The 12,276-nt window shown below is 36.0% G+C and overlaps 1 protein-coding gene across 8 annotated transcripts in view; it reads left to right on the forward strand.

Moving 5' to 3' along the window:
- The window catches only part of CEP170 (centrosomal protein 170), a 102,543-nt gene that overhangs the window by 70,227 nt on the left and 20,040 nt on the right, over positions 1-12,276 (forward strand). For all 8 annotated transcript variants that reach the window (XM_027789106.2, XM_027789101.2, XM_027789104.2 and 5 more), the window contains one exon: positions 4,567-6,393. In XM_027789106.2, coding sequence (XP_027644907.2) covers positions 4,567-6,393 — 1,827 coding nt within the window. The remainder of the gene's footprint in view (positions 1-4,566; positions 6,394-12,276) is intronic.

The raw sequence follows: 12,276 nt of genomic DNA on the forward strand, positions 1-12,276 counted from the left end.
GGTTTCAGCATCAAAAAAAAGTTTAAAAGGTTAGGGGAAAAAATGTGGTTTAGAGGTAGAAATGCTTTTCTGTGCACAGTACTTCTGAAGATGTACTGCCATCTACAGAACATGTCCAATAACCTCTTGTTAGATGGTGGTGAGTAGAATAATATTTCTTTCTGTAGTTTTGAGTGTTTTTATAGGGGGGTTTGTTGTTTGGGGTTTTTACTTCTTTTTTTTCCCCGTAGTTACATTCACAAGTGTAATGTGTATTCTCTACTTTTTTGTTATAGCTGCTGGCTTTCTTCAGATTTTCAAGAATCCGTGTCTGTTACAATTTCAAAGCAAGCTACATCTTTGACCTATAAGTTAGTTTCTGAGAAGACTTCATTTTCAGCTGATTAAAACCAGGTCTTTCCTGCTTTCAGAGCAGAACCATGTGGTTTGTTCCCTGCTTAGACTGCAAACCTGGTCCCAGCCCTCTGTTCAGCTTTCAAGCCTACTGCAGAAAAAAAAAATGTCTATTACCAAGTTCTTTTGTTTTTTTTCCCTCACCACCTTCTTCGGTCTTCAGACCAGTGACAGAGATTTCTCTAAAATGTTCATCTATTGCACATGACATATAAAAGAAAAACAAAAAAAGAGGGCAAAACCCACAGTAATTATGTTGTCCATATTTTTCTGCCCAAATTTTAAGGTGCTTGCTAAGTTTAGATAACTCTCTTTGTTCCTGGCCTAAGTTAGATGAACTGAACCATTGTCTGAACTGCTCAATCTTGACTCCCATAGATGATAAATACATTTTTTTTCTTTCATATACCCTCTGTTTCTCCTACACCACCTTAACGTAGATGTAAATAATATATGCATTTCCTAAGTGGATTTGCAATAGATTTACTTTACTACCCTCAGATTTCAGATAAAACTAATAAATTAATTCAGATACTTTCTATGTTCTTTATAGAGGTCTTACCTGTACAATTTATTCTTTACTGGAAAAAAAGCCAGTTAGCTTCCTCACAAAAGAGTTAGCTTTTAATTCTGTGTATTATTCTGGCACAGTGAAAGGAAGAGAAAGAACATGACTTTTAATTCTGAAGTTGAATAAATAATTTGACTACTTTAAAAAATAAAAAAGGTCAAACTGAAATATTGGGAATTTCTTCCAAAATGAAGCTGCTGTGATGTATGGAATAGTAACTGAATTTCTATTCAGGTTTATATTCAGCAGATGAAAGTATATGTAAGCATGTTTAATTGTTTCATCAGGTAGAGTTATTTTTCTGACATTTTGCTTTCTCAAATAAGTTTTCATGATCTTAAAATCATAGAAGGCGAGTCCCTTTATTGAAGCAAGCAATAAAATACATCCCACCTTCATAGTTGCATTTTCCTTTTTGGGAAAGTTTACAAAGAAATTTTTATTTTGATCTTACATAATGCAAACTTCTGTATTAATGGATGGAAGAATTCTTACCAGTTAACTGCTGCTTCTACGGTAGCTTTTCCACACCTCATAGCAGTTGAACTTTGCACGGGATACTAAAATTCAAAGAAGATGGAAAGGGGAAAAAATAAATTATCTGGTATACCTTGTACATAGAATAACGGAAATCAAGAGCAAATTATGCATGACTTGGAAGGATCAGGTGTACATGTAGGACACTTAAAAACATAGCTCTTGAGACTGATCCTTTGGGTGGTTAATGAGGGATGGTCTTTGGTTTTGGTATTGTTTTAAATTGTCACTTTCAGATGGGACACTAACTAGGATCTTTGGAGAGGTTAACACTTCCTTAACCATTATAAGAACTTTACAATTTAAGTGAAGCAACTACTGTGTAGCGCATGCCAATACTGCAAGAATTCTAAAATACTTAAGGAGAAACCCAGAAAGCATTCAAGCAGCAAAGCTGTAATGTAAAATACAGTTTGATACATATGTCCAAAGACCAATTCACAAAATCTGTCTTGTTGGGTTAGATGCCTGCATTTTCTTTAGAATTCTTAGTAGTTAAACTTTACATAACATGTATAGCCAAAGACAGTGCTGAACAACTCCACACCTTTTTTTCTACTAAAGACTGCTTGAAATTTACCAAGAAGAAAGTTACATGCCTAAATGTGTATAAAAAATTTGATCTGGTAGATGTGTTTGAGAGAAGTCAAATCTTCACAGATAGCAATCATACTGATTTTCATTGAACCTCCCATTTTTTTTATAATTTCCAAGCAAAATAGTCCACGAATTAGAAAAATTTGCTCAGGTTTCAGAGATACCTCCTGCTTCTCAATGAGTGTCTTAACACGGATTATACAAAAAAAGGTGTGAGTCATTTTGCATTCTTTATCAAAGGTGTGACACTGTGCAAAGGGAAAAGAAAGACTGTGAGGAGCTCAGAAAGCAACAGTTATGTACAGTTGTACAAATGTACAATTGTGTACATACAGCGTGGTTGTAGATGTTCATTTAAGTGCTTAGAGAATTCTTACAGAGAGGGAGGCGGTACTCCAGTTTATATTCCTGGAACAGCTGATGCTGGTGGAAAGCCTTGATAGTAAGATCCCAACAGGGTATGCAGAGCAGTTGTTTATAGACCTCCTGTGGTGAAAAGTGAATTGAGAGATGTGCATGTTAGTGTGTCACATTGTATTGCAACAACTGGGAAATGAACTTGCAAAAAGAATTATTTTTCTATCCAAATATACAAAGTTAGAACAACTCAGGAGAGCAATGTGTATTATCTCTGAGTAATAAAGGTTTGTTTCTGACAGCAGAACTGCTACGTTTGTTAAACGGGCAAGGAGGGAACAGTCATCACTGGAAAAATAAAGTTTGATTTCTAAAATGGGGGTATTCAGCATCAATTATTCCTGGCAACAGTTCATGGCACCGCTGTATTTTGCTGCTCGAAGAACGTTCTGTATCCACTAAGAATTCAATGACAGTGCTCTAGCAGTATTACTGCATTCTTTTGATGCTTTTTATATGTTTTCTATGTATCTCTATACTACAGTGCCTTGTTTGGGTTAAAAACATTCTTTATGCTCTCTGAGCCATAGTATGTTCTTTCTTCATGAGTAGGGCTTTTCGATACTGCTGAACGTATCTCCCAACACTGCAACCACTTCTTTGGTGGGAGGCTCGCAGGGGGTGGCTGTACCCCCTTGGTGAGACAAGAGCTTGAGCTGTGGGACAGGCAGGTAGGGAGGAAGGAGGGAGATGGTACTCCGTCCAGTAGCTTTGAGATCTGGTGCTGAATGTGTTTGGGAATGTAAGACTTGCTTTCCAGCTTTCCACTCCTTGCTGTAATAGCATACTGATATCACGGTGATTTGCTATGTAGCTATTTTAACGTACTCTGAGAACATAAAAACTTTACGTGCGCATATACGGTCCCAGTATATACGGCTGGCTAAAAGAGTTTGATTTCAGGGAGAGCATATCTTTGTAGCTCAAATTCTGCTATCTATGAAAACTTTTCTTTTTATATGAGAGCAATCCTAGCCCATGTTATGAAATATATATACTGAAATTACAATGAAGCAGGAAAAAATACCGTAGACCCTCTGAAGAACAACACAAATGTTCATGAACTGTTCCCTTCCCCAGTACACAGTCACAGAGTGTCAGCAAGGTGGTAGCCCAAGATGCCACACAAACAGGTGATTGTTCAGTCACAACCAAAATTATCCATGTTGGGAAGAAATTCTGCCTGTCCGTAGCAGAGCAGGAGGAAAGGATGTTGATTGTTCTGTCTTTGCACTCTTACCTGCCTTCTGAAATGACTCCTTCCCTTTCCCTGCAGTACGCTGATTTGGAAGGTGACTTTCTGTCATGATCATGTCTCTGTGATAAACCAGAAATGGCTCATTGCAGTAATTCCATTGCAACATTTGAGACATTGCTTTCATAGACACTTGCTCATCAGCACTTGTGATTGCATAGAGTGAACTATTCTTTTGTATGACACTCAACATTCTGCTTCTGGTAACACAGAAGTACTTTTTTGATATATGTGATCTGTTTAATCAGGCAATACCCATTCTAAATTATGTTAGCATTTGGTTTTGTTGGGGTTTTATTACAAAATGTATTGCAACAGTGTGGAATGAAATAGTACAGCTAGTTATGTACAACTTACTTATTATAGTTTAGAGGTAGTTAATGTAATTCACTAACTGTTTCCAGTCTGTAGTAAGTGGACTGTTTCCACTCTTTCCTGTAAAGAGGAAATGATGCCTAATGAGAATAGGACGAGAAGTAACGGGCTAAATTGGAGAAAGTCCAGCTCATGTTAAAGAATAAGAAAATTATTTTAAGAGTTGTCTACCCAAACAGCTTATAGGATAGTCAAATCTCCATCAATCGAGATTTTTAGGAACTCGTTACATGTTTTTAGACATACATTTGTCTAAGTATAATTGATCCTGCCATAGAACAGAGGGATGGACTAATTACTTTTTTTTCAGTTCTGTTTTATGTTGTTATATTAGTCTTATGCAGTCTTAAGAACTTAATGATTCTATTTACCTTGCTATTGAATGACTTCTCAGATCCGTTTTTCTCCTTTTAATTTTTAGACGTGGACATCAGTGAGTCTGCTATTTCCATTAGAAGCACTGGTTCGGCTGCTTCTATGACCAGCCAAGGTGAGCGAAAGAGGAGGACACTTCCACAGCTTCCCAAAGAGGAGAAAGTGAATGAAAGCTCAAAAGCAAAAACTGCATCTCATCAGAGATCAGAAATTGGTGAAAAGCAAGACACTGAACTTCAGGAGAAAGAAACGCCACCTCGTGCCTCGGACACCGACAGCAGAAGTACAGCTAAGTCAAGCAGAACAGTGAATGGTCTTTCGCCCAAAGCTACTGTAGACAAAGTTTTCTCTTTCCCCAGCTCTTCCAGTAAAGAGAGGGTTGAAACTGGCAGAGAAACTTCAGTGGTGAAACAAGCTTTAGCAAAAATTCAACAACAAGAAAGAAAGGAGCAAGGGCACTGGACACCCTCCAAATTCTCCTCTACAAAACCTGCTGCAAACCAGGCAGAGAAAGGGAGGGAGGACATTGCTGTGTCACCCAAAATGTTGGATAATCAAGACAAAGCTCCTGGACATGTTACAGATAAAGCAGAAATGAAGTTGGCGCACAGTGAGGGAAAAAGAAGAAAAAATGAGGAAACTATTAAAGGACAAAGTCCTAAAGTATCTGGGGGAGAAAAAAAGGAATCTTCAAAACCATTGGTGAGGCAAGGTAGCTTTACTATAGATAAGCCTAGCACAAATATACCTATAGAACTTATTCCTCACATTAATAAACAAAGTGGATCTGCTGCCCCTTTGGTGTCTGCGAACAGGATACGTGACAGAAGTGACTCAATGGACACTGATTCCAGTCTAGATACAACACTCATTTTAAAAGACACAGAAGCTGTAATGGCTTTCCTTGAAGCTAAATTGCGTGAAGAAAATAAAACTGATGAAGGTCCTGAGACTCCTAGCTATAACAGAGATAATTCCATATCACCAGAATCAGATGTAGATACAGCCAGCACAATCAGTCTCGTTACTGGTGACAGTGAAAGAAAATCCACGCAGAAGCGGAAAAGCTTTACAACCTTATATAAAGATAGATGTTCCTCTGGTTCCCCTTCAAAGGATGTTCTAAAATCTTCTGCAACAAGTGCCAGAGAAAAAATGGAAAAGAAGACTAAAAGTCGATCTTCAGATGGTGGGTCTAGAGCTGATGCTCGCAAAACTGTGCAGTCCAGTGGAAGAATGAGACAACCATCAGTAGATTTGACGGATGATGACCAAACATCCAGTGTACCTCATTCTGCCATTTCTGATATCTTATCATCTGACCAGGAAACCTACTCTGGTAAATCACATGGAAGAGTTCCTTTTGCCTCAGCAGATGAACTTTTACATTCCAAGATGGAAGGCAAGTCAGCTAAATCAAAAACCTCTCCTGTTGCACTTGGGCAATCTAGTAAATCTACCACTCTTCCAAGACCTCGGCCTACAAGAACTTCTCTCTTGCGCAGAGCACGGCTTGGTGAAGCCTCAGATAGTGAGCTTGCTGATGCCGATAAGGCTTCAGTGGCTTCGGAAGTGTCCACTACAAGTTCTACGTCAAAACCTCCATCAGGGAGGAGAAGTATTTCCAGAATAGACTTACTTGCTCAACCTCGCAGAACTCGACTTGGCTCCTTATCAGCACGTAGTGATTCTGAAGCAACAATAACTAGAAGCACTGCCCCATCTCGTACCCCAGAAGCTATTATCAGAAGTGGTGCAAGATTAACATCAGCAGGAGATAGTAAAATTTCTGCTAGAACTCGAGCCAATAGCATTTCTCGACTTTCAGATTCAAAATCCAAATCTTTGGCTTCAGCTCACAATTCTCCCTCAGGTATGTGATGTTATTTGAACTAATTTTATGCAGTACTAGATGTTTTTAATATGAGGAATTTATTTTTATTTTTTTTTAAGTACCTGTTCTTATGAAGCATTTCTTGAGTTTTAGTTGATGCAGTCTTTCTTTCAGGAGTAAGAGTCTTCCTTGGCGCAGGGCTTGTGGATGTTTCTCACTTGAAATCATATAGACAAGAAATTGTAATGCATTAACACTGGATATTTTTTTTAATTTAAAACCAATAACAGAGAATTGCATTGAAGCATTCAGATGTGACAGCACTGATTTGCATTAGTACAGAAACAGAGCAGAGATCATCTCTTTGCTCAAGTCATAGTGGAAGTCCAGAAGGTCAGCAGCACTTTTTACTACATAGAAGATACGATACTGATTTGTAGGGTAGGCTTAAATATGCTGAACAGCAGGTGTGCCCCAAGGTATACCCTGAGCCCTCTGTAGGGTAATTATAATTTAAGATTAGCTTCCAGAACTACAAAAATGAGATTTGGTAAGAATAATAACAATGAAGTAAAAAATGGAAAAATTAAACACAAACTACCTAACTAAATATCATAAAGTTAAGTAATTTGTATTAAAATGTTTGCCTTGCAATGGAATGGTTTCTATTCTCTGTGCCAAATCATGACAATTTATGATTTCTTCATGATTTCCAAATCATGTTGATCATCTTTTGTGTGGTAGTTCCTTCATATACTATTTTCCTATGTATGGAGGGAAAAGTCCATACAATTGATTAATTTTAACCTATTCTGTTAGAAGTGTAACATAACACAACACTTTTAAATGCAAGCAGTGAAAAAGGCTGATAGTTTTTTCCAGCAGCAATAGTAAATCAACCAGAATTACAATGTGGTAATTCTAAATAAGTGAACTTTCGTGTAGACTGAATATTTAAAATTGATGTCTGTGTTGCTTTTTGAACTGTCGTGTTACCAGCTGGACCATATTTGAAGCCAATCCACAATCTAAAAAAAAAAAAAAAAAAAAAAATTAATAGAATAGCCTCCAGTACTGTATGTTGTACTAAGATTATATATTCTCCTGTACTGTCTCCCATTCAGAGTTGATATAAACACCTGTGATACTTAAATCTCTCACAGTCCACAGTCCTACTGCTCTTCTGTTGCTTCTATATCATAAGTATACCTTCTTAGGATTCTTAGCATTCTTAGATTCTTCCCCAGACAGGTATCTTTTGGCTGTGTCATATATTTAGCTGAATAGAAATTTCTGAGGGATACAAATGAGGTGTTCACTGAACTATAAACTTGAGTATGTTTGATAGTATGACAGGTGTCTACAAAGATACAAATAAAAGGTAAAACTTCAAATAAAAAAATCAGTCTTGCCTTGTAAAATATCATTGGAAAAGTAGCATGTCTTCAATTTTAATCAAAGTTTTAAACTGATGTGTGCAGCCTGAAAGGTGGCAACATTGGGTCAAGGAAGAGTATCAATTAAGACTGCTTCTATATTTTTACTTTAATAATTAACATTAGTTCACATCATGATATTGCTGGTTTCTGAAAAGGTAAACCCCAGGTTATTTGTCACTTCACTACTTTTTGTGTTTTGCACAAAACTATATATGCATTTTGAGCTTTGTGTCCATGTGAACTATTGCATGCTTCCTAAACTTGCCCCACATTGCTGCACTGAAGTGGTTTGTTGCTTCTGTGCAGGGGTGCTGGCTATCTTTCTCTTCTCAAGTCAACTAGTCTGTCATGGTCATCTCTGTTTAATGGTCATTTCATTTACCTGCATTATACAGTCAGAGTTTACTGTAGCTTGTATAAAATACCCTGTTTTCAAGAAAGAAAAAATGCCATCCTCTCATGAGCTAATCCAACATAATAAGCTAGGGATTTTTAAAAAGACCATTGTTAGAAAAATCTACATTAGAAATTGCTTCTGTCATAAAAAAAGCTTTTATCAGTGTATGTATCAAAACCAGGGAGAAGCCTGTATCGATGTAAAGGCAAAAATCTGAAAGAAATTAATAAAAGTCAGGTATTTTCAAAACAAAATCATAGCTTAATAATATTATCAACCAAGTCTTGTTACTATGTAAGTAAAGAAAATTATTACTGCTGTTTAGGATTTGGAATTCCAGATTTCGTCTGTATCAGTAAGCTTATTGCATTTTTTTTTTTTACTGGAATACGTAGAGTATACTTCAGGTAAATCTAAATTGCTTTAAAAATTGTATAATCTTCTAGTGTATATATAAAAGTGTGTGCATATATAAATCTGTCTATATCTCCTATTATATATAGGCCACTACTCAGTACATTGCCATTTTTCCATTAGCATTTTATGAAATCATGCTAATAACTACCCAACATATCAAGTTATTAACGATATTATTTATTATTTTATCCTTAAAGGTATTTAAAACATCTTTGAATAGAAATGTGTTACTCCTATGCAGTGTATAAAAATGGAACGTAGCAGAAGCTTTCAGATACAAAGCATATAATTTCTGAATTTAATTTTGTTTCTAGAAAAGTCAACAATTCACTTGTAGCACTTGTGAAATTACTAATGAAGTGCCTGACAAAAGTGCCTCAACTCTTTGAATGTGTTTTACTTCAGGCACATTTGATCAAGGCTTAACAGCGATACATTTTCTTCTGTCCCTGGACTAGAATGACTGGAAAATTAATGACCATTACCAATACAGAGTTTGGTTTGGTTTTTTTTTTTTTTTTCTTTTACCAGAAGACTGGCTGCTATTGAAGTGTTGAAAATGTTCCATGGGTCTTCTCATCAAGGTTTAGTTAACCTTACCGCACTGTAGATCACTAAACATTGGCAGCAAAATCTTGCTTCTTAAATCCAGTCTACCAAAGAGAAAATTATCACCGCATTTCCCCGATCGTTTTGGATGTTCACATATACATGCCTGTAAAAAGGGGGCAAAAAAAGATGTAGTGACTGTCTTTTTTTTATTGTCTTGTACTTCATGGGGATGAATTGCAACATAATAGCACTAAAATTTTCAGAATGATTAGCAAGTCCATAATTTCAAGATACTGTTAAGTTTTGCTTACCTTTAAATGAAAGGGCAAGGAGATAAATGGAACATCTTGGATGAAAATTACCAACATTAAAGTAATTACTAGAGTGTTTCTGTGGTGGGAGGCTTGATAACTGGCAACACTGTGAAGCAGAATTAGTAATTTTGTAGTACAAGCAATGAAAGATTTAATCAAGGCATTGAATCATCAAAGAGTAAAGTGTCATCAATAAAAACAGAGGAGACTGGAGACCTTTTTTCACAATTGCGGAGGAAAATTGAAGATGATGTTACAGAAGGAGATAAGTATTTGGAAAATGAACAGGACCAGACCTACTGCAAAAGTGCTAAACTGCAACTGTAAAATTAAGCATTGAGTCAGAACAGAGAGACCTTGAACGATCCGTTGTATTCAGCAGCTCTGCTGGCTTGCTGACCTAGCTGTCATTGCAAATAACTAGCAAGACAGGGTGATCAAAGCTGTTGAAGTATCTCTGGAAAAAAAACACCAAAACCCAGCAACCCTTATTAACTGCACTTTAGTATTGTCACACTACTGAGCACCAAATTTCAGGATCTCTGAAATGGGTGAACCTTGAGAAGGAAATGTATCAATGAGAGTAGATTTAATTTATAAGGCATATAATTAATGAAGTCTGTCCTCAGATCTTAAGTGATCTGAGATTATGTGAGATAAAGTGAGATTATGGTGTCCAAATGATGACACTTACCAGTTTAAGGTGTTGTCAACCCATTACACTTGCAGAGTAGTCACCGATTTGGGTTTATCTGCTGATTATTTCAGCCAGTGTTTTGGAGGATTTTCTAGTTACCGGTACTGATATTCACAGTCTTTGGTGGCAGAGATAATTAATTGCACAAAGCTTTCTGAAATCTACATAAACTGTAATGACAATTTACATAATTTATAAACAGTATTGAAAACGTGCAAATGTACAGCTAGCTTAATACGAAACGTGCTTGGATATTGCTTGTCATGAACCATACAACAGAGATTCTTACTGTTAATCCTACAACAACTTTTTCCTCATATTAATGAGAAACCCACTGATAATATAAACAACATATTAAGCCCTTAATATTGAATGGTCTTTAAAAATATAGAGGGGTTTTATGGTACTGTGTAGACAATTATTGATGTCATTTCAGTTAGTATCTCTGAAATGTTTAAGCTTTTACAAAATCCAGTATTTTTGATTGAATGTATAATGTAAGAATCTTTTCCTAAAAAGTGTGAGTGGAAAAGAGGACCTAAGACTAATCTCATCAGTCTATTTTATTTCAACAAATGCTTCTAATCTGAATGTTTTAATACGAATTAACATGATAAAACACTATTTTGTACACAGAGAAATCCAAGCTTCTCCCAGACCCAGATCCTGATGTTGAAACTTACAGTGGTAGAGTACTAGAAATCAAATCTGTTTCTGATATTTCACTTCTCATTCAGTTTTTAGTTTTTAAATATATGATTACATATGCTCATTGTACAGTGCTGAGTTGCTGGACTAACTCATTTGAGAGATTTTAAGATAAATTTTATATTTATTTTGATGCATATAATTTGAACTGGGACAAAGAACTTAAACAAAAATTGATGATAAAATGTGGGCCCAACTCATAAAGCTATTTGGACGTCAGTCACACATTGCTTGCATGCTGTTGGTGGGGAAATGTGCTTTTTCTGCTTATGTTCTACTTCCCTAAGATCAAAACAAGTTTGAAACCTCTAAAAAGAGAACAGTAAGTGACTGGAGAGACGTTTTGATTTGCTTCAATAAAGTTAGAACCTTAAGAAAAAATAATATTTGAAGCCCACATTTAAACCTGGAAAAAATTACACAAGCACATTTTTGTTTTCATTGATTAAAAATGCATTATTGTGAGGGAAGGGATGTAAGCTTATACACCAATGTCATATTCTACATACTGTAATCTTTGAGAGCATTACACAAATCTTTTCTCAACTAAAAATTACTTTCATTATTTTTTACATTCATATTGATACTTCATTTGTAATTTTTTTTCAGTGTTTCAGGAGAAATCATTAATTACTTCTTGCATTTTTTTTCTACTAAAGAAAATAAATACTTTACTTGAATGTATTATTTTAAATTACCAAGCGGTGATCACACACTTCTTAAAATTTCTGCAGTAATTACAGAGCCTCATGAATGTCCATGAGTTTAGGGGACTAAATCCCCTGCACAAATTTAGCAGGTTTTCATGATGAGCATTCCTTCACACTTAGTGATTATCTCTTCCTGCTGGGAATGTTTCAGGAGAGCGTATCTGTTATGTATTTTCTAGAGTTTGGTTGTTCATAGGGGGATGCGAGCCTCCTACTTAGTTTCACTTCTCTTATACCTCAGGCTGTCTTCAGCAACATGGCTGTATATGCTTTATGTGCTACATGTGAGAATATATGAATATGTGCTTTTTGCTCTGAGGCTGCTGTTTTTGTAGATGTGCTGCTGATTTTTGTAACACAGTATTAATTTTAACGTATTTTTTCCCGAACTAAATACATAATGCATCATCTAGGATTTTTATGCTTTCCTTATGTAAGCATGCATTCCAGGCTTGGTGCCAGCTCCGTCCTTCCTTCACATCTCTTCTTTTTTTTTTTTTTTGTGTCACGTAAAACTTGAATGAAACTTGGGAAAAAAATCTGCAGAAAAAGTGCCGTCTGACTATATACTTAAATGTTAATGAATTGGGCCCTTGTTTTGTAATACAGTTTGCTTGAGCTCTCATACAATTACTGGCTTTTATGTCTTATTTCACTCATCATTATACAAAGAGCATCCGGTTTATGT

Source organism: Falco peregrinus, chromosome 7, assembly GCF_023634155.1.
Source record: "Falco peregrinus isolate bFalPer1 chromosome 7, bFalPer1.pri, whole genome shotgun sequence".
In the NCBI taxonomy this organism is placed as follows: domain Eukaryota; kingdom Metazoa; phylum Chordata; class Aves; order Falconiformes; family Falconidae; genus Falco; species Falco peregrinus.